The sequence below is a fragment of the Vidua macroura genome, chromosome 16 (assembly GCF_024509145.1).
Source record: "Vidua macroura isolate BioBank_ID:100142 chromosome 16, ASM2450914v1, whole genome shotgun sequence".
In the NCBI taxonomy this organism is placed as follows: Eukaryota; Metazoa; Chordata; class Aves; order Passeriformes; family Viduidae; genus Vidua; species Vidua macroura.
Window position 1 is genome coordinate 15,599,740 of NC_071586.1, and position 24,612 is coordinate 15,624,351.

General features: G+C 59.7%; 1 protein-coding gene across 2 annotated transcripts in view; it reads left to right on the plus strand.

The window, feature by feature from the left end:
* Positions 1 to 1,772: 1,772 nt before the first annotated feature.
* The window catches only part of NHERF2 (NHERF family PDZ scaffold protein 2), a 33,265-nt gene continuing 10,425 nt past the window's right edge, over positions 1,773 to 24,612 (plus strand). Inside the window, exons 1-2 of one of the 2 annotated variants that reach the window (XM_053991749.1) lie at positions 1,773 to 2,107; positions 6,105 to 6,362. In XM_053991749.1, the coding sequence (XP_053847724.1) occupies positions 1,898 to 2,107; positions 6,105 to 6,362 (468 nt within the window). In that variant the 5' untranslated portion in view covers positions 1,773 to 1,897. Of the gene's footprint in view, positions 2,108 to 4,260; positions 4,291 to 6,104; positions 6,363 to 24,612 lie in introns of those variants that run through there. The other variant, XM_053991750.1, reaches the window with a different exon arrangement.

The window sequence follows — 24,612 nt, forward strand, 5'->3', positions numbered from 1 at the left end:
ATCCTCCTGGGGGACATCACATCCTCCTGGGGGACATCAGATCCTCCTGGGGGACATCACATCCTCCTGGGGGACATCACATCCTCCTGGTGGGGACATCACATCAAACTTTGGTGGGACATCGCATCCTCCTGGGGGACATCAGATCCAATTTTGGTGAGACATCAGATCCAACTTTGGTGGGACATCACATCCTCATGGTGGGACATCACATCCTCCTGGGGGGACATCACATCAAACTTTGGTGGGACATCGCATCCTCCTGGGGGGACACCAGATCCTCCTGGGGGACATCACATCAAACTTTGGTGGGACATCACATCAAACTTTGGTGGGACATCAGATCCAACTTTGGTGGGACATCACATCCTCCTGGGGGACATCACATCAAACTTTGGTGGGACATCAGATCCAACTTTGGTGGGACATCACATCCTCCTGGGGGACATCACATCCTCCTGGGGGGACATCAGATCTAACTTTGGTGGGACATCACATCCTCATGGTGGGACATCACATCCTCATGGTGGGACATCAGATCCAACTTTGGTGGGACATCACATCCTCATGGTGCAACACACGTCATCCCGGTGGGACATCACATCCTCGTGGTGGGAAATCACATTTTCCCTTGGTAGGACATCACATCCTCTCTTGGTGGGACATCACACACATCACACACATCACACTCCTGGTGGGGCCTCAAGGCTGCCAGATGTGTCTGGAGCCAGGGCCTGAGCCCGTTCCCACCCCACAGTGACAGACACCCCAAGGGACAGCACCCAGTGCCCCCACCCAGCCCCTGCCTGCTCTGCAGCTCCCAGAGCCACACTGCCTGCAGGGAATGGGGTGGGAAGGACTGGCAGGGATAAATAATGCTGTGATTCTCCAGGATACAGTCTCCAAGCATGTTTTTGGTTCCAGGGTTTTTAAGAGTGAATTTATGTATAACTGCAGTGGAAGTAGGGTTTTTTAAGCAAACTACACATTAAAAGTAAATCAATATTAATTTCTGGAGCCTTTTATTTCCAGCCTCCAGCTGGCTGCTGTGTTTGCTTCAGCCCTGTAAAATCGGATAGGAAAGCTGTTGAGGAAGGAGAAGCTGCAGAAGAAGGCCTGAGAAGCTGTGTCAAAGGAATGTGACACTCAGGGCCACCACTGTGACAGCTGCTCTGGGTCACGTCCTTCTTGTAAAAGATTTCAAGGAAATGAAGGTGAGGAATGCAAAAAGGTGAAGACGGGGATCTCTGTGTTTCACTAAACAAACTGAGCCCAGGTGAAACCCGGGTGGCGTCTCCGGATGGAGCCGGAGCCTTTCCCCACCAGGAGTCATCGAATCCTGGAACCGTTTGGGTTGGAAAGGACCTTGAAGGACTTAAAGGTCCAGTGCCATCCACCCGGTGCCACCTCCTGCCTTGGGCAGGGACACCTTCCACTGTCCCAGGCTGCTCCAAGCGCCGTCCAACCTGGGGACACTTCCAGGGGCAGCCGCAGCTTCTCAGTGCCACAGGGATCCATCAGATCGCTGCTGCTGGGAGGGTTTTGGCCGCGGGGCTCCATCAGCCGCTGGTGCCGGTGTCGCTGCCGGTGCCGGTTCCGCCCCGTCCCTCGCTGCTGCTCCGCCCCGTCCCCTCCCGTCCCGCCGCCGTCCCCGCCCGCCGCGCTCCCGGTGCCGCGGGGGCAGCCGCAGCATGGCCGAGCTGCGCATCGCCCCGGCCCCGGCCCCTCGCCCCGCTGCTGCCCCGCTCCCACCGCCGGCCGCAGCCCCAGCCCCAGCCCCGGCCCCGGCGCCGGCCCCGGTCCCGACCCGCCCCTCGGCGCCCGCCCCGGGCCGCCCATAAAAGCGGCCCCGCGCCCGCCCAGCTCCGCCGCCGCCGCCGCCGCTCCGCCGCCGGCCATGGCCAAGGACCAGCTGAAGCCGCGGCTGTGCCGAATGCTCAAGGGGGAGAGCGGCTACGGCTTCCACCTGCACGGCGAGAAGGGCAAGAGCGGCCAGTTCATCCGCAAAGTGGAGCCCGGCTCGCCCGCCGAGGCGGCGGGGCTGCGCGCCGGGGACCGCGTCGTGGAGGTGAACGGGCTCAACGTGGAGCAGGAGACGCATCACCAGGTGCGGGATTGGAGCGGGGGACACGGCCACGGGCACCGCGGCACCCGGGCCGAGCGGGGCTGTGCCCGCTCCAGCCTCCCTGCGGCGGGGGTTTCACCCAAAATATCCCCGCTGGAGCATCCCCGGCCTGGCAGCGCTGGGGTGGGTGCAGCGCTGGGGTGGATGCCCCCCCCCAGAAATGCCAGGGCCGGGCTTTGCGTGGCCCGGGACCCGCAGCTCCGTGCGGGGTCGCGCTGCGGGACGCTGCAGCCGTGTCAAGGTGGGAAAGGCGAAGGTGTGTGTGGGGCTGGGCAGGGCTCTGCCGCGTTATGCAATCTGTGGTGGAAAGGAATGGGGAGACCCGGGCTTTATTTCCGGCTCTGCTGTGGGTTTTCTTGGCTGCTTTGGGCGAGCTGCGCCTGCCTGTGCAGCCCCGAGTGTAGGAAGATGCCTGAAAATCTCCAGATAAAGCTGTGCAGATGTTCAGCAGTTGGGCTGGCCAGAGGGCGATAGGGCTCGGAGGGGAGCCGGGGCTCTTCCCGACCACGCTGGGACTGGGCAGGTCCAAGGCTGCCGTTTCTCTACTCTCCAACAGAAGCTGTTTCAGGCTGTGGTATTGTCTCCTTGTAAAATTGAAACTTGCATTTGTCAGGCAGTTTAGTCTAAAAAACCCAAAAAAAAAATAAAAATGCGGAAAAAAAACGAGCAATGAGGAAAAAAACAAAACAGCAAGCAGTGAAGTTCAAGCTGCTCCATTCCTGCTGGACGCTCGGAGCCTGGCAGGGGCACAATTTGCCTCGTGGTTTGTGGGGCTCTGCAGGATTTGGTGTTTTAGTAACTTAAAACATCTGCTCAGCCCTGCTGCCAGCGCTGCATGGGGGCAGAGCTGGGATGTGCCTGGACCCCGCAGAGTTTTGGGGGGCTGTGTGTTCCCAGACCTCAGCCCAGGTGTGGATGTTGCTGTGCTGGAGGTGAAGCTGAGCCTTCCAGGTGGCTCCAGTAAAGCCCCCTGGACTCCTCTGGATGAGCCTGGTGGGGTTTGGTGGCGAGTTGAGCTTGTTTTGATGCTCTGAGCCGGCCGTGTGAAAGTTGATGTTTGTCCTGAGCGCGATTTCAAACCCCTTGAAGGAGGATCCCCATCTTTGATGTGGCTGGGCAGGAAGGAGGGCTGTGTTCCTGTGGTGCCTTGGAAGCCACCAGAGCTCCCTGCTGGCGCTGGGCTGCTGGGGACGGGCGATAGCGGAGCCAGCTGTGCCTTTGAAACGTGCTGGGGCTTCCCAGTAGGTCAAGTGAAATGGGAGGGGGAAATTTCCATTTCTTGCTTTTTTTTTTTCGTTTTTGTTTTTGCTGCTGGCGGCAGGATGGAGCGCTGGCACTCGCTGGCTGCTGTAGAGCAGTGATTGGAACAGGGTGTCCCCATCCAGGGTGCCCAGGAACTAACTCGGTGCCCGCTCTGGCTGCCGTGGCACTGGGAGCTGAGAGTGAGAGTGCAAGTGGTGGGAGCCCTGCCTGCTCTGGGATCACCCTTTTTCCTGCCTCGATACCACAAGAACCTCTTCCTTCCCCCAAAAACCACCCAGCACTGATGGGCCATGGCAAGGGCGATGCCCTGGCGGGTCACACGATGGCTCTGAGCAGCCACCTCACCGTGGCCCTTCCTCGTGCTGCTCCTTGCCCAGCCTTGAACAAGTAACACTTCTCCACTTGCATCGGGGAGCCCGCAGCACACAAGGCCTTGCTCCTTGGGTGTAACTGTGTTTCCAGCTGAAGCTGGCAGCATTTTTGTCTTTGTTCTCTGTTTTTTTCTTGGCCTTGCCCAAGGAGCGAAGGCAGAGCGTGCTCTGTCTCAGAGTTGCATCCTGGCTTCCTCAGAACCAGGCAGAGGCACAGCTCCTGAGCACAGAAAGGCTCCTGGTGCCCGGGGAGCCTGGCAGCATGGAGCAGGGCACGGGCACCTCTGCAGGAGCTGCTGCTGGTGGCACCATGAGTCCTTCCTGGACGCTGCTGTTTGGCAAGGGTGGAAGGGCCCGCGGCTGGCGCTGCCGGGCTGGCGCTGCCGTCGCCAGGGGTAAAGTCTGCTTGGGTGGAGCTGCGGAAATCCTGGGGCTGGGTCGGGTGCTGAGGAGGTCCCAGATGAGCAGGGCGGGCTGCATTGTCTCCAGAAGCCTGCGGGACTCCAGGCTGGGAGCATGGCTCGGAAGCGGGTACGGTGCCGGGCAGGAGCTCGCCGGGAGCTGCTGCTTTGCCTCCCACCTCTCTGCTCTGTCCCCAGGGAAACCTGCTGCCTTGGGGGGCTCCTCACAGCCCCTTCTGCTCATCCTGCTCGTGGGGAGGGGGCAAGGGGCTGCTCTGTGCCACTCTCCACCCTGCCTGGCTCAGCCCCCGGCACTTTTGGAACCTTTGCTCCATCGCCGCTCTCGCTGTGGCTGCTGGAGGGCTCGGCCATGGACTGAGCCCAGCACTGCTCCACACCAGCTCTGGACCCTTCTGTGGACCCTCTGAGTTTCTCTGCAGTCTGTGGGACCCCTGTGATCCCCTGTGCTGCCTGGAGCACCTCAATTGCAGGCTCTGGGGGATGGCACTGCAGGGCCAGCACCTTCCCCATCCGCATCTTTGCTGCCGTGCGTTGGCTGCTGCTGCTGCCAGGTCCCCTGTGGGAGAAGTGTCCCTGCACAGGCACTGCTGGTGTCAGCAGCACCGTGGGATGTCAGATGTAAACGGATCTGAACGGGAGCAGATGGATTTTCTGGGCCTGATGGATCAGCACAGTCCAGGCTGGTTTCGGGTGGGAGCCTGGGATCGCTGCCGTGCGGGCAGGGGCTGCAGTGGATGAGTTAGTTCAGCTCTGTCTGCAGCCTGTACATTTCTTGCAGGCTGTTTGTTTTTTTTCTTGTTTGCAGATACCGGCTCTATTGACCTTGAGTGCAGCCTGCAGGGAGTAAATAAATGCTGGTTAATTGTGTATTAAGCTCGTTTGTCGCTCTAACCTTGGCGTGTCTGGCCACTGTGACCTAGATCAGAGCAGGAGCCCTGCAAGGAGCCCCGGGCTGCTTTTGGGGGGTTCCCAGCACGTCTGGGGTGTTCAGGGCCGCCCCATGGCTGGGGATGGCAGCTGAGCAGCAATGCCACCCCTCCTCCTCCTCGGGATGAAGGCCTGTGCAGGGAGGAGGTGCCCTTGGCAGCTGCCAGCAGCGAGTCTGGAGGTGGTTTCCCTGTGGCTGTTCTGGGTTTTCCCCGTTTCCATCCCAGCCTGCTCTGGTGGGATTTACCCCCTGCCTGGCTGTGGGATCAGCTCCTCCTGGCTCTCTGCAGTGTCAGTGCCTGTCGGAGCCTCTGCCAGTCCCTGATCCCTGCAAAGGAGCTGGGCACAGCAGGACAATGTCCCCATTCAGCCCTGCCTGGAGCTGGATCCTGCCAGGGATGGGCTCATCTCCTGCTCCCAGCACTGGCTCCCCTTCTCTCTGCTGGTCCCCAGCACGGGCTGGGGATGGGTGCATGGATTGGGCTGTTTCCTTCCTAAATCTACCCCTAGCCTGCACAATGGTGTGAGGGGGGACAGTCCAGCACCTCACTGCCCACACTGGTGCTTGGAGCTTTCCTGTGCCCCCTGGCTCATGCCCTGCCCTGGGTACAGGAGTAGAAGGACACCCTGGATTGAGGAGATTTTGGGTGTTTGCTTGGTGGGACAGATTGGGCTGTCCCTGCACAGGACAGTGCCAGGCAGAGGGTTGCTGATGCCTGAGGGGCAGTGACAGCCTCTGGAAGCTCTTGGCTGAGCAGGGGGTGATCCCAGGCAGCTGGGCAGGGTGATCCTGGGTGGTCTGGGCAGCGCTGCTGTGTGGCTGGAAGAGATCCCCAGGGATCTCCGAAAGCTGCGTTCTTGCCCTTCCTGCCCCAGAAAGGAGCATAACCCTTTACCCAGAGCGGGGCTGCAGCACTGGGGGGGAGCTGATGGCCCTTGGGTGCCACCCCCTGAGCGTCCCCCGGGCTCCAGCTGAGCTGTCCCTGTCATTCCCAGGTGGTGCAGCGCATCAAGGCCGTGGAGACGGAGACGCGCTTGCTGGTGGTGGACAAGGAGACGGACGAGTACCTGTGCAGCCTGCGGCTCACCTGCACCGAGGACATGGTGCACAACGGGATCCTGCTGGGCTCGGCCGTGCCCCCTGCCAAGGGCCTGGCCAGCGACAACGGCGAGGTCTGGAAGCCGCAGCTGGATCTGAGCGGGGGCAGCCTCCAGAGGCATTCCCACAGCTTCTCCTCGCACGGCAGCAGGAAGGTGAGGGCACAGCGGGGCTGTGGGGAGCGCGTGGGACCCCCCTGGCATCTCCTTCCTCCTTGAGCACGGCTTGTCCCGTCAGAGAAAGCCCTTCTGTGTGTGACTGTCACCCTGGGGACCCCCGGTGTCCCAAGCTGCCCTGTGGAATCCCTCGCTCCAGGCAGCACTGGCTGTTGGGGGCTGTGCATTCCCTGCCCTTGAGTGTCTCCTGAGCTGCTGGGGGGCTCTGGGGGGCTGCCAGTCCTGGGGACAGTGACCTCAGCCGAGGTTGGTGTCCCAGCCTGGATCACAGGCTGCCCAGAGCAGGGCTGTGGCCAAGCTGGAGCTCATGAATGAGCTTCTCTCCCTCCATTATTTGCAGGAGGGAGGGAACATCTGGGCTGAGCATGTTCGCAGCTTTTTTGCTGAAATAGGAAGTTAATTGGCTCTTTTTAAGCGGCCTGGGTCTGGACTGGGATTCGGCACTAAGTGCCTTTTATTGGTGAACTCCTTTCCAAAAGGGAAGGAATTCGGGGTGGAAAACGTCCAGTTTCCATGGCTGCGGGGCTGGCGGAGACGGCGCAGGCTTGTGCGGGGCTGATAGCGGGGCTGGCTCCGGGCTGCCCCTGCCCCAGCTGGGAGCGTGCCAGGAGCTGGGTGGGCATTGTGTCACCCTGCTCCACGGCCGTCTGTCCCCTCCCATTCGTGTCCCCCCTGTCCTGTGCTTGCTGCTCTGGGCTGCTCAACAGCCTCTTCAGCAGGGAGCTGCCTGGGCACCCTCCTCCTCCTCCTCCTCCTCCTCCTCCCTGGGGGCCCTGCAGGGGCTGCACTGCCAGGTCGGTCTCTGTCCCCTCGCAGTGGGGGTGGTGGCTGAGTGCTGGCCCAGAAGTGGCCACTGGGCTGCCAGGAGGAGATCCATGGGAAAGTCGGGAAAGCCTTGTGTCCTCAGGAGCCCCTCGTGCAGAAATCCCCCTGTGCAGATAAGGGGCGATGCTGGTGTGAGGCAGAGCAGCCCGGCAGGAGAGCGGGGTCTCACCTCTGGAGCTGTTTGGGCTCTTGCACAGAAGGATCCCCCTGCCCTGGGGCAGGCTTGGAGGCTGTGTTTTGTTTTTCTTTATGTATTGCCTGATCTGAAGCTGTCGGCAGGCCTGTGTGAGGGTGGTGGTGGCTGTGTTTCCCCTGGGGGTTGGATCCCCCCTGGGACAGGGCTGGGAGAGGAGCCATTCCCAAGGAGAGGGTGGCTCTCCACACGGGGCATTTCCTCTCCTGCTCTGTTCCGTGTGCTGGTCGGGATCCAGCAGCGGGAGCTGACGGGAAGTCAGGCCGGGGGAACAGGACGGTCCTTTCCGGCCTTTGGGTTTTGGCTCCTCCAAGGAGAGGGTGGGACAGGGAGAGCAGAGCAGAGCAGGGCTGGGAGTGGGGAGGAGAGCCCGTGTTCCCCCCCAGAGGGGCTGTTCAGTGCTCACTGTGCTGGAGACAGGGCTGATGTTTGGGCTGGACAAGGGGAGCTGGCTCCAGGGGGGATTCCTCCCTCGTGGGGATGGGGTCGGGCTGCTGAGCACGTTGGGGTGGTTTGCTCCTGCCTCGGCAGCTCTCGGGAGAGCTGGGCACTGCCAGCTGTCCTGCCACGGTCACTTCTCTGTGCCAGGGCCCTGTGTGACTCTGGGATCGGGTCAGGGGTGGCCGGAGCAGCAGGACCTGCATCCTGCTCCTGTGCTTTGCCATCCTGCCTGGGCTGGTTGGTGTGTCCCTCTTGCTGGCTGCCAAAGCAGCAGGAGGCCAGGGCGTGGTGGAGAAGGGGTGGTGGACCCCGATTTCTGCCCTGCTCAGCCCCCAGCACTGTGTCCCCCCACGGGGCAGCTCGAGCCTGACCCTAATCCAGCAGATCACAGGCACTGGAATGTTCAGTTCCCGAGTGTGAGGGGGTTTTTGGGAGATCTCTGCTGCAGTGAGGCTGTGACAGCTGGGATACACTCAGAGATTTGTCCCCAGCCAGATTTAGGGCTTTTCTGAGCTTTCCTGGAGGCGTTCAGTGAAGGAGAAGAAGGCAGCTCCTTCCCCCCTGCAGACCTGTGGCCCCAGGCTGCTCACCGGGGCCGGTGCTCCGGGCTGCTCCAGGGAGCTGCATTTTTGTGAGCAGCGTTTGTTTATAGAAAGGCTGGAGTTTGCCTGGATTTGAGGCCGGGGTTCTTCAGGGCAGCCTGAAGAGACGAGCAGAAACAAAACGAGGAGGGAAATCTGGTGCTTGTGATGGAGCAGGGAGGGTGGGCACAGCCCTGCCACCCCCCCCTGGAGCTGCCATGGGTGGGGAGGTCACCGTGCACCCCGGCAGGGACCTGGTGCCCAGCACCTCGTGCTCCAGGAACCTCGGTGATGCCATGAATAATTCAGCACGTATTTAAAATCCTGCCCTGGGAGCAGGGCTGGCAGCCAGCAGCTGTGGCTGTCACAGCTCTGCTGTCCCCAGCGCCGTGGGGACAGTGCCCTGTGTGGCCGTGGTGGCACGGGGAGCCAGGGCTGCCCTGCCCTGTCCCACAGAATTGTGCCCATTCCTGTGTCTGCTGGGCTGGGGGGGTTTGTCCCACTCTGTCCCCTGGCAGGGCACGTTGTGCTCCATGCCAGGTGCTCCCCTGTCCCCAGCAGGTTCTGGTGGCCACCAGGCTGTTCCCAGGGCTCTGGCTGTGCCCTGCCTGGCAGGTGCAGAGGTGGGGGCTGGGGGTCCCAGCGTGGCAGGGGCTGCTCCAGGTGCTGGGTGTGAGCTGCTTTGATGGCAAAGGTGCCTTTGGGCCATGGGTGGCTGTCATTAAACACCTGGGCTGGTGGTGTGTGAAAGGCAGGGGAGCTGCAGGGCTGCCAGGACCTCACCTGGGTGCTGCTGGTCATTCCACAGGTGTCTGTGGTGGGCAGGTGTCCTGGCCAGGGCTGGCAGCACCTTTGCAGGGGCTGTGGCTCTGCTGTCCCATTCCTGCTGGGCACTGGGAGGGATGTGCTGGCACTGGGACCCTGTTATGGCCATTAGGGATGTCCTTGGGACTTGCTGCCTTCTCCAGGTGTGTTTGTAGGAGAAACAAGAGCAACAGCAAAGCCAGAGAGGCGTTGGGGGTGATGCAATTCCCTTCCTTCATGCTCTGGTCTGCAGGGGGTGGGTGTGCAAAGGGACCTTTACAACCTTTGTGAAGGATAAACTTCTCCAGAGTTTATCCTTTGGAGGACAAACCCGCATCTTGGAGCTGCTGGGAATTTCAGTGGAGGGGAATTAGTGGCTGGTTGTTGACTGTCCTGTGCTGGGGAGGGATGTGTCACCTGAGGATCGCTGCTGGCAGGAACTGGAGGCAGCAGGCTGGTGTCCCTGGGGTGACACGGTGTCCCTGGGGTGACACGGGGGTGGTGGCAGCTCCTGAGCCCCCTGCCTGTCCGGGGACAGCTGTGCTGCTCTCTGAAGGACGAGGGCTGGGCGCCTGTAGGGACCAGCTGTAGGGTCAGTGCTGAGCTCAAGGCAGTCAATATTTACCCTTCTCTTTGGGTCAGGAGTAAGAACTTTTGTCTGTTGCAAATAACCCCCTGTGTTGTGATGTCTCCTGCCACAGCTCTGCGAGGGGAGTAACTCAGGACAGATGTTTCTGGAGCACTTTGCCAGCTCAGTTGAGGCCCAAAATTTAGGGCTTGTAGAATAACCACAGAGATGTAATAAAACCAAACATGAGCAGAAATGTCTGCAGCAATTATGCAATTTAAAAAAAAATAAATAAGTGGATGGTTTGAGTTAAAGCACTTCCCTGCAGCATCTTCCACTGCCCGCGGCAGGCTCGGGTCTGTGGGAGGGGGAGGATGGCAAAGCTCAGCCCTGGCACAGCCTGGTGAGGCTCCTGCTGTGCAGGGAGAGGTGTGGGCAAGCCCTCGGGCACAGAGCCCCAGGAGCTGTGGCTGTGTCCTGGTGTGTTCCCTGCCCTTCCCACAGCAGCTGTTTTTGGGGATGCCGTGGGTCTGGGAGGGCAGAGCTGAGGGGAAGCCGTGTTTGTGCCCAGGGGGCAGCAGGGATGTGCCACCCTGGGGGCTCTGCCCATTTCTGCCTTAAAAAAAAAACACACTTTGCAAAGCCAGCTGTGCACCTGCAGCGTGGGCGCTGCTCCTGGCTGAGGACATAGGATGGGATGAGGAAGGGAAAGCGCCTGGAGAGCCTCTGCCAAGCCCCAGAGTCCTTGCCATGGGCACCCCTGTGGCCCCGAGGGGTTTGTGTTGGGTGGGAGCTCAGCCAGGAGCGGCACAGGGATCCCTCCTTTTGGGATTTCCATGCCAAAGCAGCGCCAGCAGTCGGGCGGAGCTGTGGGGACGCTGGTGCTGACCCCGCTGCATTATTGATGTCGCCGGGCTGTGGCATCGCGTGTCACCGGGCTGGGGTGGGCTCTGGAGCAGCTCCAGCTCGGCAGTGGGGGCTGGGGCACGTGGGGATGCAAATCCTCATCCCTGGGAGTATCCAGGGCCAGGCTGGACCTGGGAGCAGCCTGGGGTAATGGAAGGCGTCCGAATGAGCTGGACTCGGAGGTCCCTTTCCATCCGCAGGATTCCGGGATGATTTTGGGAGCTCGCGCTGCTGCAGGGGCTGGGAGGCTCCACATCCCAGAGGATGGGGCAGATCCCGTGCCCCACACAGCCCCCGGTGCCCGTCCCCTGTGCATTGACCCTGTTCCCTCTGTTGGTGCGAGTTTGGGGCCGCCAGTGGGATTCGCGGAGCTCTGGCTGGGATGAGCAGCGTGTGCTGGGCATCACCACGACACTCGGAGGAGGTGCTGGCGGGGAGCTGAGCCCAATCCTGCTGGAAGCGCTCCCGGTTCTGGACGAGCCGTTTCCCCGGGGAGTGCGAGGCGCAGGAGCCGGGCAGGGTGAGCGCCGGGGTCGCGCATCCTCCCGGTGCTTTGGGAAGGGGGCTCGGATGCCAAGAGCTTCCTTTTGTACGGGCAGGGCAGGGGCTGAGCGGCGTCCCCCGCTGCCGGCTGGCCCCGCAGGAGCGGGCTGGGGGCTATTTCGGTGCCGGGGCAGCGCAGGAAGCCCCTCCCGGGGAGGAGAGCATCCACCCCGCCGCACGAACTTCCTCCGCCGCGGTATTTTTAGTGAAACACAAAGCCGGGGGGGAGGCGAGAGGCAGATTAGCATCGCGAGGAGCCGTGCCCTGCCAAGAGCCTTTGTTCCCCGAGCCACACGCTCCCGAGGGGACGGTGGGGTCACCCCGGGACCCCCCAGCTCCCCGGGAGGGTGCGGGGGTGCTGCCCCCAGCCCGGACCCGGCTGCAGGGCGCTGCTGCTGCTGCTGACACCCGGGGATGCTGCGGGTGGTCCAGCCGGTGCTGATCCCTTCTGCATCCCCGAGTAATCAAAAACTTTCCCTCGGAATGATTGGGAAGCTGATATTAACTAGGAGCTGCTGGAAGTGCAGCTCTCCCCAGCCCCCTCGGCTCTCAGGGATGGGCTCCAGCAGCTTTCCTTCAAACCCAGCCCCGCTCACTAGTGGGCTCCCAGCCAGCTGTCGATGGCTCTGTTCAATGGCAGAACTATTAAATGGTTTAGAATAAATTAAAAATCTTCTGGCAGCGGCAGGGCCTTCAGCGTGTGCCCTGGCAGCGGCACAGAGCCTCTGCTGTGCCTCTGCTCCATCCCTTGGAGCTGCTCCAGCCTGCTCGGGCTCGTGGGCTTGACATGGCAGAGGAAACCTTAAAACAATATTGGGTTTGGGCTGGTTTGGTGTTTTTTTTTTTTTTGTTTTTTTTTTTTTGGTATCCTCTGTTTATTCCTGAGACCCACGCGAGTTGTGGAGAAGGGGATGTGCTGCACGCTCCCAGCTGGTTATCCAGGGCTGTCCCAGTGCTGCTGTGCAGTGTGGAGGGATAAATCATCCCCAGGGGCAGGATCTGGACCTGCTGGCACGTGGGGCTGCTCCCACCTGGGTAGGAGGTGCTGGAGTTGTGGGATTGCTGGTGGGGAATGGAAACGCGGGGAGCAAAGGTGCCAGTGCTGCTGACTTCCAGTGTGAACTCCCAGGCTGGAGGGGGCCAAGGCTTCCAGACACTCCTGACTTACAAAAGAGGTTCTAAAGAGCTCATTTTCACCCATAAAGCACCATTCCTTGAGTGCTCACAGCCCTGATGATGTGGCATCACTTCTGTGCTGTTCATTCCTGCCCTCCAGTCTGGGGGAGTGAGGGGCAATGATGTACCCAGCACTATAAAAGAGCTCAGGGTGTAAGTGAAGGTCTGTTCTGAGCTGGTTCTGTCTCCCAGTCCTTTGCTCTGTCTCTGGAGATTTTACAGGCACTGGTGGTGGGAGACTCCAGGCTGGGATATGAGAGAGCAAAAATTAAACTTGCAATCAGTTGAGGCTTTCTCCAGATCCACAGGTCTCCATAAATAAGGAATTGAACCTCAAGTTGTTGACATAATTCTTTCTGGCAAGATCCATATTGTAATTTAATTTCATTACATTTTGCCTGGACTCCTGAATGTTTTGGTTCCATTGCTGTTCAGACCATATCCAGACGTGGAGCTGGGTTTTGTTGGCTCAGTGTCTTCTTTTCCCACTAAAGCTTTGCAGGAGTTTGTTTCCAGGTGCAATAAGCTGGTGTGGGATGTTTGTTAGTGGTGAGCCTGTGAAAGCCAAATTTTAGTAGCTTTATGAGCACTGGGAAGGGGAGAAAGACAATTCCCTGCAGGTGCCAGTGCTGTGAAAGTGTGAGAGGCTGCTCAGTGGGCAGAGGATTCTGGAATGGTTTGGGGTGGAAGGGGCAGGTCAGTTAATCCAGCCCTGCCATGCCAAGGACACCTTCCACCATCCCACACTCCAAGCTCCAGTGTCCAGCCTGGCCTTGGGCACTGCCAGGGATCAGCCACAGCTGCTCTGGGCACCCTGTGCCAGGGCCTGCCCACCCTCCCAGGGAAGGATTTATTCCAAATATCCAAATATCCCACTCATCCCTGCCCTCTGGCAGAGGCAGTGTCCCTCCATCCCTTGTCCCCAGTCCCTCTCCAGCTTTCCTGGAGCACCTTTAGGCCCTGGAAGGGGCTCTGAGGTCTCCATGGAGCCTCCTCTTCTCCAGGCTGCACAATCTGGACTGCCTGGCTCTGGGTCTTTCCCTTGGGAGGGTCTCCAGCCTGGCACTGAGCTGTCCCGGGGATGCTTGGGGAAGGAGTGGGGCCAGGAGCAGCAGTGCCTGGGTGTCCAAAGGTATTCCTGGACCTCTCCATGCCCATCTGCTGGGAGTGGGGTCACTGCCTCCCCAGCCAGAGCCCCGCTGCTCCCCGGGGTGTTCTGTGATTAAACCCTCTCTGGAATTACAGGGACTAATCCCCTTAAAGCCACGAGCAGCACAAAAGGTGGTGGGAGGGCTAATGCCTCTGCTCCAGCCTTGGCAGGCTGAGCTCCCACCCTTGGGAATGTGGCCCTGCCACCTGGCTGAGCTGGCATTCCCTGGGCACTGATGGGAAGCTCCCCAGGGGCTCTTCCCCACCCCTGGCAGCTCCTGCCTCGTGTGTCCAGCACAGGGCTGGCTCCTTCTCCACCAGACCAGCAGCCCCTCACGAGCAGCCAGAGGCCATCCCGGGTAAATCAGTTTATTCTGGCCTTGGGGCCGTTCATGGTTAGCAGGATTTAATTAAGACGAGCCCTAATTAGTTGTAAGTGGGTGAGTAGTTGGCTTTGCCTGGAAGAGTTCCCTGCTCTTGCCCGGCAGCTGGGCTGCACTGGCTGAGCCTTGGGCATGTGGGAGACCCTGCAAGGTGCTGGAGTGTGGGGATGAAGCCCCCTCGGAGTGGCTGCTGGCTCGTGCTGGGCACCCAAATCCCTCTTTGGGTTTTGTGAGCGCCCTTCTGGGGCTGTTCCCTCTTTCTGGGGGCTCTGTGTTCCCCTTGCCATAGGCACGGATGGCAGCGTGCCCAGCGCCCCAGGACTGGCACTGGCACCCCCTTCAGCCCGGGTTTATCAGCAGGAGCAGCTGGCTCTGGGGTTATCTCAGGAGATCCTCGCCTGCCCAGCTCCCACGGCCACCCCAGCCCCTTATCTGCCCCTGCCCTGTTCAGCTGGAGATAAGCTCAGCTCCCTGGCAAGGGGCATCCCTCGTCTCTTTAAGGAGCTTGGTTGAAAAAATGTCATTTTTGGAGCTCGGAACCCTGATGGTCCTGGGTTGATCCCACGTTTCCCAGCAGTGCTGTGGGATGGAGCTGGTGCCAGCATTGTGCAATGGGGGCAGTGACAGCAGGGTTGACTTTTGGAGGGGGAGGTCAAGGGGAACCCCCGGCAGAACGGGAGCCTCGGGGTGCTGTGCCCAGCTCAGCGGATCTTGTGCAGGAGCTGTGACTTGGGGCCTTTTGGGAGAAGGGAGCAGTTTACGTGTGGAGCTGAGGGCTGGGACCGAGGCCCCTCACCCCCCTGCTGCTTTCTGGAAAATGGCACCCCTGGAAGTTTTATTGCAGGATTTCTAAACACAAAAGGCCTCGCACTGGGTGACCCCGAGCGCGGGTGCCCCGGCGCTGGCTTTGCTCTCGTACAAGGAATGCAGAGGATGTTTGGAGCCCTCCCCCTGCCCCATTTCCTCCAGCGAGCTGGGCTGCCCGGCCAAGACAAATATTGGGAGTAAACTATTGAACTTCCCTGGGCCCAGCACTCACAGAGCAGCGCCTGTTCTCCCCCTGCCTGGGCAGGGGCCGGGCTGGGGGTGCAGATGTGTCCCCCTGCCCCGTGCCCAGCACACCCCTCACTGCCAGGTGAGCTGGCTGGCAGAGCAGGAGGAGAAAACCGGCCCCAAAGGGACAGCAGGGTGGCTTGTGCCTTCCTTCCTACCCTGTGTGTGCTTTACTGGGCTCTGCAAGGCTTGAGTGTAGCACCCATGACCTCTTCCTATAGGGTGGGGGTTTGGGGGCTCGTGGAGGGGACCAGGATTTGTGTCCTCGCTGGCCTGTGGTGCAGATCAGTTTTCCCTATTCTGTGTGACTAACAGCTGACCTCCTGCAGGGCACTGGGATTGCACCCTCTCCCTAAAAATCAGGCTCTCGGGGCAGGTGTGGGTGGGTTTGAGCAGGAGGTGCTGGCCCTGGTGGGCTGTGGGGTTTGCTGTGGTCCTGCCATGGTGACCCCGGTCCCACAGCCCTGGCACGGGGAAAAGCAGGAGCAGAGAGGTATTTTCCTCAGTCCTTGGGAAAATACCTTTCCTTTCCCAGGAGCCCTCCCAGTCCCGGGGTGTTCTCGGGGGTGGGAGGTGCTCCCTGCAGTGCCTGGTGCCTCACAGAGCCCCCTGCACCTCCAGGGGTTTTCCTGGGAGCCCGCGGTGCCAAGCGAGCTCCGTGGGAGCACAAAGCTGCAGGACTGGATTCCTGCTGTGACCCGGGGTCACCGAAGGCAAGGAATTGGGGCCAGCTCCAGCCAGTGTTTGGGGATTGCTCAAGGCCTGGCCTCCAAAAGCAGCTGGGGAGGCCGAAGGGGGGCTGGGCAGAGCCTGGAGTCCAGCTCCAGCACAGACCTGGGTGCAAGCCGTGCTGAGCTGGGCTGGCAGCTCTGCCCTGTGCAGGGGGCTCCGTTTGGGATGTGCCATTGGGGGATGTCACAGTGTGGGACAGGAGCTCTGTGCTGCAGCACAGCCCCTGTGGAGGGAGGGAACGCTGTGGGATTGGGGAATTTTATTCCCAGCATCTCCCTCTGCCTTCCCATTGTCCAGAGCAATCCCTCCTCCGGCCTGGGGGTTCATGGTGAGCGTGGGAAGGATTTTTTCCCCTGCTCCAGCAGCTCGAGCCCTGCTCAGTGACCGATGCTCTTTTCCCTCCCACCCACCCAGTGGAAAACAGATCCCTCTGGATCTGCTGAAATCCCTTTCAATCCGGAATGGAGATTCCACGTTTCTCCTCTCGAACCCCAGCCTGCCAGGGCCTGCATTGCTGCCCCACATCATGCTGGGGCTCTGTGGAGCAGAGGAGCTCTCTGGTACCCTGGCTGCGTGTTGCCTTGGCAGACCCTGCTGGAAAAGTTGTCTCTCTCTCCATGAAAACACGTGCACGTGGCGCTTTCCCTCTCCTCCATCCTCCCTCCCTCTCTCCCTGGGCTGGGCCAGCTGCTCCCTGCTCCAGCCAAGCCTGTGCTGCTGCTGCTGCTGGCTCCAGCCCTGCCCGGGGGGAGAGCGTGGGTGCCTTTGCTGGCTGAGTCTGCTCCAACGCCAGCAAAGAGGGGGAAAAAATTGCTGCTTCCCACAGCTTGTGGCTGAGAAACTTCCCCAGCTGTGGGGCTGCCAGGGAATGTGGGACAGCTCCTGCCAGGGGGGATCAGCTGCACTCTGCGGGGCTGGGCAGAGCTGGTGTCCCCACAGCGGGGATGTGCCCATCGGGGACCCTCACTGGGCCTGTCCCCACGGGGGACACGAGGTGCTGGGCAGGACAAATTCCTGCAGCCTCATCAGGGACTGTCACTGGGCCTGTCCCCATGGGGGACATGAGGTGCCAGGCAGGACATGGCCCTGCAGCCCCATTGGGGACCCTCACTGGGCCTGTCCCCACGGGGGACACGATTTGCTGGGCAGGACAAATTCCTGCAGCTCCATCAGGGACCCTCACTGGGCCTGTCCCCACGGGGGACATGAGGTGCCAGGCAGGATGAGGCCCTGCAGCCCCATTAGGGACCCTCACTGGGCCTGTCCCCACTGCAGACACAAGGTGCCAGGCAGGGAGCAGGATGAGGCCCTGCAGCCCCATCAGGGACTCTCACTGGGCCTGTCCCCATGGGGGACACGAGGTGCCAGGCAGGGAGCAGGACAAGGCCCTGCAGCCCCATTGGGGACCCTCACTGGGCCTGTCCCCATGGGGACACGAGGTGCCAGGCAGGGAGCAGGATGAGGCCCTGCAGCTCCATCAGGGACTCTCACTGGGCCTGTCCCCAATGGGGACACGAGGTGCTGGGCAGGATGTGGCCCTGTGGCCCTGCAGCCCCATGCTGAGAGGCCCCTTTGTGTTCAGGGATTTCCCTAATGCTGCAGGGATGTCGGAGAGGGGCAAATCCTGGCTTACCCCGCCCCTGGGGGCAGCTGTGGGTAAGGCTGAGCTGTGATTTTTTTTTTTTTTTTTTTTTGGTCAGGAGGTTTCCTGGAGGTGAGGCCGTGGTGGGAGCTGTGAGGGAAGTGCTTTTCCCAGTGCCGGGGTGGGAGCGGTGCCATCCCCCAGCCTGGCAGCGCTGCCACCGCGGGCTGCGCCTCCCCGCCCTCCACATCCTTCCTGCTCTTGTTTTCTCCTGCCTGGCGCTTTCTTGGGATCACAACCCCCTGGCAGTGCCTGGGGCACGGCTCTGGCAGGGCGCTGGCATAGCTCTGCACCCCACAGCACCTGGCAAGGAGCAGGCTGGACGCTTGGGTGGAGGGCACAGGGAAGTGCAAAGCTCTTCTTGCTGCTGCTCTGGTGGCGTGGGATGCTGAAGGGCCTCATTAATCTCTTGTGGTGACTTTTGCACCACCCTGGCACCAGTGACCCCCACTGTCCCCTCAGCTGTGCCCAAAAGTGCTGCAGGGCTCAGGGGAGGTGTCCCTGGGGCCAGCGGGACCCTGCTGAGGCTTGTGCCCACTCTGGGCATCGTCCTTCCCCTCCTCAAGGGAGCCATGGTGCAAGTCCAGGTTTTCCATGGCATGGCTGATCCTCCTCCTCCTCCTCCTCTCAGGGTCTGCCATCAGAAAAATCCCAGAAATATCCAAATTACCCCATCAGCAGCAGCTCGGCCGTGGGTCCTGCCGAGGAGCCGTGGCTGGACGTGTTCCATTGTTAATTGGAGTCGCTCAGTGCCATCCTCACCCGCTGCCTTTGTGCTGCCTGCTGGCACAGAAAGTGGTGGGATGCATCCAGAGGGAGGCAGGGATGCATCCAAAGGGCACTGGGTGTGTGCTGGTGCAGCCCCCTGGGGTGGCAGGAGGATGCTGGGGGAACAGCACAAACCTCGGGGTCCGCTGCCCTTAAAATAAATAATTTTTAAAATGTTTCTGTCACTCAAGCTCAGCTGGAGCAATTTAAATAATTGGAGTAATTTGAATAATGCAAGAGATTTCGATAAGCTGCAGCAGCCCCGTGCTGGGGGCAGGCAGGTGAGGGGCCTGGTGGTGGCAGGGGGCTGTGACACCCAGGTGAGGCACAGTTTGTCACCATCGGGAGCCTGCAGCACCCTGCTCTCCTCCTGGGGATACTGGAGGTAACCCTGCAGATTCCAGGGTGATCACAGGCTCTCCCAAAGGCTTTTTGGTGGCAGCTCAGCCACGTTTGAGCTCCTCCTTTTCTGCGGGGTGGAGGTGACTGTGGGCACTCTGCAGTCCCTGGGAGCTGCTGGAACTTTCTCCTGCCGAGACGTGACCGTGGGAGATGCTGGAGAGAAGGAGCGTTCCCCAAGTGCCTCTGGGCTGCCAGGTCTGTGTTGGGGGAGTGATGTGAGGTTTTCCTCTTCTGACCATTCATGTCAGAGCTGAAACACCTCCTCTGCAACAGGGTGGGTGGTAATTACAGCTCTGGCTGCATGAAAATGGGAGCAGGTTGTTTGCTGCTCCTGCCCAAGGATTTATTCCCATTTGCAGCTCCTGCCCAAGGATTTATTCCAGTTTGCTGCTCCTGCCCAAGGATTTATTCCCGTTTGCTGCTCCTGCCCAAGGGTTTATTCCAGTTTGCTGCTCCTGCCCAAGGATTTATTCCCATTTGCAGCTCCTGCCCAAGGATTGATTCCCGTTTGCTGCTCCTGCCCAAGGGTTTATTCCAGTTTGCTGCTCCTGCCCAAGGATTTATTCCCATTTGCAGCTCCTGCCCAAGGATTTATTCCCGTTTGCTGCTCCTGCCCAAGGATTTATTCCCGTTTGCTGCTCCTGCCCAAGGGTTTATTCCAGTTTGCAGCTCCTGCCCAAGGGTTTATTCCCATTTGCTGCTCCTGCCCAAGGGTTTATTCCAGTTTGCTTCTCCTGCCCAAGGGTTTATTCCAGTTTGCTGCTGCTGCCCAAGGGTTTATTCCAGTTTGCTTCTCCTGCCCAAGGGTTTATTCCAGTTTGCTTCTCCTGCCCAAGGGTTTATTCCAGTTTGCTGCTGCTGCCCAAGGGTTTATTCCAGTTTGCAGCTCCTGCCCAAGGATTTTTTCCTGGCTGGTGGAAAACCTCTGCCTGGGGTGGGTCTCTGGGTGCTGGAGCCGCCACCTTCCTGCCCCGTCCCAGCTCAGGCCCTGCAGGGAAGGGGAGGAACATCTGCTTGTGTTTGGTGCTGCTGGCGTCCCACCAGCCCCCTCTCCCCTCCCCCTCTGTTATTTATAGCATTTCCCCAACATCTGGAGTTTGAGCCCGCTCAGAACTGACTCTGGCCGGGGGATGGGGCTGGGGGAGACGTGTGGGGCCGGCAGGGAGGGAGGGAGGGATGGAAGGAGCCCCGAGCCCTCCCAGCAGCATGCAGGGGGCTGCAGCATCCCAGCGTGGAGCTGGGACCAGCCAGACCTTGGGAAGCCCCGGGAGCATCCTGGCTGTGCTTTGCCAGCCCTGGGGATGAGAGCAGAGCTGCTGTGTCCTCTTCCCCCCAGAGCACACCCAGGGGTGCTCTGCCTCCCCCCAGCCTCAGTGCTGCTCTCCGGGTGGGTTTGAGGCTCCTTTGGCACTGGCTGTCCCCCTCTTTGGGTGGGTTTGAGGCTCCTTTGGCACTGGCTGTCCCCCTCCCCGAGTGTCACCGAGGTGCCCTGGCCCTGGGGGATGCAGGGCTGCAATGGCCCCCTTTGTGGTGCTGCTTTAATGGGAAAATTTGAGTCATTCCTGGGGGAAGGGGAAGGGGGAGGGAGCCCAGCCCTGCTGAGCAGGAGGAGAATGGAGGCAGCAATCCCACTCCAGCCGTGGCACCATCCCAAAGCCTCCTGCTCCTCATGGGCACTGCTGGCAGCACGGTGAGGGCTCCCACTTCTCCCAGCTTTCCTCATCTTTGCAGCGTGGAAGAAAGTGGGGTTTCAGCCCTCCCCTTCCCAGACCGGTGACAAAAATCTGCTTAAAGTTAAGCACATCCCTAAATCCGTGCACAGGCAGCAGCCTTTGAGCTTCCAACAGAGCTGTGGTAATAATAGTGGCAATTAAAGCTCGCCTGAGGCTCGGCTCAGCTCCCAGTATAACCAGTACTGCCAAGGGAGGGTGCCCTGGCAGGGGGTGTAAATGGGTCCCTTGTTCTGGTGGTGCAGTAACCCCTGGGCCCATTTCCTGCATTGGGTTCTCCCTTTCCTTGGCTCTTTCCAGGCTCCCGGTGTTGCCCCTCACTCCTCTGCCTGCTGGGGTTTGGATTTGGGTCAGGATTTCTGCCCCACAACCCCGAAGGTGGCTGTGCATCCCCCTCCCTGCATCCCTCCCTGCTGGCCTGCACTGGAGAGCCCGAAGTGCAGGGGTGCAGAAGTCCCAGCTGGGGGCAAATGGGCATTTCCCAGACAGTGGGAAAGGACACCAGGGCTCTGAGCAGCATTCTCTGTCCCCTCAGGACATCTCTGTGTCCCAAGGTGTCCCCAGGGCAGGGCAGGAGCCCGGTGTCCCCCAGCCCTGGTGGGTTCTGCTGCTGAGGTTTGTTTTGGAGGGAGCAAAGGAGCCATTTTCTGCCCAAAACCACAGGAAAAGGAGAGGAAACACCGTGGCTGCTGATTTAAAGTATGTTAGCAATGTAAATTAGGCAGGAATGCTCCTGCCTGGGTTTTCTCCAGCTCTGCCAAGAAGGGATGGAAAGGTTTGACCTGTCCTGGCTGATCCTGGAGTGCATCCAGGTGCTGCAATTCCCAGCAGGGGCAACTGGAGCCTGTTTGGCAGAGCCCCTGGGGTGGGCACGGGGGGACAGGCTGGTGTCAGGAGCAGGGTGAGGTGTTCCCAGGCAGGACTGAGCCGATTAGAGCCCTGACCCCGGTGATTATGGGTGGCACACCCAGGAGGTGAGCTCGGTGGAGTTCAGCAAATCCCCACTCCGGGCCACGAGCGGGGCTGGAGCTCCTGCTGCCATCGTGGGACACCCCGAGGGACACCCTGCCCCTCCTGCCTGGCCCAGAGCGTCCCCTCAGCCTGGGAGGAGGTCTGGGGTGACCCCCGTGCTGAGGGCTCGGTGACATCGTGGCCAAGGCACGGCAGGAGCCACCAGGATCCCAGGGTGATGGTACCAACCTGGCCTCGGCCTCTAGAGTAGCTCTGTGTGTGTGTGTCCTCCTCTCCCTCCTCCTCCTCCTCCTCCTCTCCTGGAGGACCCAGGAGAGCTGGTGTCCACACTGGCACTGGTGTGGAATGTTTTTTTTTTATTCCTGGAATAGAGCCCTAAGTGGCTTTCGAGGTGTTTTAGCCCATTGTGGGCTTGAGTTTGTGGGGCAGAGGGGCTGGGGACACACCTGGGACCTGGCCACCAGTGTGGCACCCAGTGTGGAGAGACCATGGGTGGTCCTGCAGCTTTCTGGGCTGGTCTGAAATGCCCTTTTTATCCCTGGCCCTGCTCAGGGTCAGGCTGGGGGGTGCAGGTTGGCTCTGTGAGTCCCTGACCTTGGGGACAGTGGTGACACTGGGCTGTGGGGAGCAGGGGATGTCCCTGTCCTGGACTGTGGCTCAGGGCTGGGTCAGCAGTGGCACCAAGAGGGTCTCAGGTGGCTTTTGGAGGGGCAGGAGGGTTTGGGTAACAGATCTTGGGGGGTTCTCTGCTGCCCCTCAAAACCCACGAGGGGAGTTTGGCTCCTTTTGGGGCTTGCATGGAGGCTGCCACGTGCTAATTAATGGTGTGGAAACCCCTCGTTAATCGCAGCTGGTGACATTTGTGACACCAGCCCCAGGGGTACGGAATGGGAAGGGCCCTGGTCACTGCAGGGACCTGCACAGGGTGGCACAGAGCCAGGGCTGGGGCACCCCATGGGCCAAGGGGGAGCTCTGGGGAGCCCCAGGTGACCCCATGAGCCAGGGGGGTGTCCCTGAGGGACCCCCATTCCCATCAGCAGCGCTGGAAACCCTAAGGGAAATCAAAAAATCAGATGCTGCAAAGAGTTGCCATGAGATTGTGAGAGCTGGCAACACCCAATCAGTTTTTTTTTAATTTTACTGAAGGCGTTTCATTGTTATTTAATGTCTTGTTTGTGCATTTTTAAATGGACCAGCTTGAGCTGCGCTTCCGAAACCTTTTTCCTTGGAAAATGCAGCTGGGTTGCCCCAAGCTGCAGCTCCAGGGATGGGGTGTGAGTGCAGTTCATCATGCAGGCAGCATTTATCTGCACAGACATTCCTGGGGATGGCACAGACAGGGATGGAGTGTGCCCTGCTTAATCCAGCTCATAAAATCAGTGGCTGCTGGAAGTGCCTGGATTGCTGGGAGGGGGGAGAAAAAAAAAGCTTCCTTTTGCAATTTTTTTTTTTGGTGCGTGTGGGGCAATTTTTTTGCTTTCTGAGACCAAAAAAATCGAGTTGAATTTTGTTGCTTTACAGCATCCATGTGGATGTAACTCAATCCAAGCTGGCTGGGAGAGGCGGCGCAGCCTCCTCTGGAGCCCTTCTGCAGGCAGGATCCTGGGAAGCCCAGATAACGCTGCTGTTCCAGGGGAACTTGGGTTTCACAAAGGCCAAATCCCCCCCCCGGGGAACTCGGGAAATATCTTCCCAGAACACAGCCAGGGAAAGGCTGGCACGGGTCGAAAGGAAAATAGAGAGTGGAGCTGGCAGGAGAGGCAGTGGCTCTGGGGGTGTGAGCAGGGGCTGAGGGGAGTGTCAGCCTCTGCTTCATCCCAGAGAGGGGCTTTGCAGAGCTCAGCTCCAAAAGCTGTTTTTTCCAGCAGCAAGGGATTGCGTTAGCTGGGAGGTTTAAGAGCCCAGCAAAAGCCCTGGATCATCTCTGCGGGAGGATAAGCAGTTTCCCCCGAGGATTTCTGCTCAGAACAGATGCTGAATCGGGATTATTTTTTTTTTATATGTATGTATTTAAAAATAAATGCCTTGAATTCATTCCAGTTAAGGGCCTTACATTTGAGATTCTGCAGTGGAAGCAGCACAAGCCCACGTAGGACGTGGCACAAGTCAGCAGCCTCCCAGCCAAAGGGATCCTGCACTGAAGCTTTTCCCTCTGTGGTTTATTTAGTGAGTAATTTGATTTCACTGCTGATCCCAGGGGATGTCCTGCAGGAGGAGGGACTGACCCTGCCAGGGTGTCCCCAAGGGATCCCCATGCTGGGACAGCACCTCCAGCACAGATTTTTGGGTGATTCTCAGGGGTTTCTCTGTGTTTTCACACTGCTGCAGGAGCTGTGCCCCTGTACAGATGGAGCAGGAGGAAAATGGTTTTAAAGTGTCCTTTTAAAACCCGAATAGGTGATCCCAGGTGGATTTTGGTGATCCCAGCTGCACTTTGGTGACCCCAGAGGCTCCCCTTGTCCTGCCACACAGAGCCCCGTGTGTCCTTTAAGGTCACTCGAGTCCAGCCCTCTTGGGCCAGTTGAATCATTTCCTGTTTTCTTGAGTTTTTGAAGAACTCCGAGGCAGGCTGGAAATGTTTGCAGATAGGGTGAACTGGCTGCTGCGGGGCCATGGGAAAAGTGCAGCAGGGTCAGACGTGCAGAGGGAGAGGATGGGGGTGCAGGGCTGCCCCGGTGTGTGAGCAGGTAGAGGAGGGGCTTGGAGCCCCATCCTGGTTTGGGCTGTTCACTGATAACTTTTCCCCTTTAGGAACCAATCTGGGATTGAGATGTCAACACCACGAGCTGGTTTTTAATTAAAAACTCATTTGCTAAGGGGATCTCTGTAAAATTCAGCAGTTTTGAGTGTGCCCCCATGCCTGTGATGGGCACTGCTGGTGGTGACCCTCGTGTGAGAGCAGTTTTTGAGGAATTTGGTGGTTAAGGTGCCTCTCCTGTGCCTGAGGAAAGACACAGTCCTGAGTGATGGGCTCTGGGGAATTCTGCTTGAACTTGGATGAGCTTCAGTGGTTCCTCCCCACCTGAGCCATTCTGTGTGTAAAGGCTGGTCATTTTGCATCCCTGTTTCTTCCTGGGATTGGGCTGGTCAGGCTGAGCCCTGATCCACTTTTGTCCCCGCTGGGCGTTGCAGCCACAGCCAAAATTGCCCAGAGCAGCTGTGGCTGCCTCTGGATCCCTGGCAGTGTCCCAGGCCAGGTTGGGAAGGGCTTGGAGCAGCCTGGGACAGTGAGAGATGTCCCTGCCCATGGCAGGGGACTGGAACAAGGTGATCTTTAAGGTCCCTTCCACCCCATCTGGAATTCTATGCAAATTCCACCCCCCAGCACAGGATCCCTGGTGGAGATCTCTCTGTGTGTCCC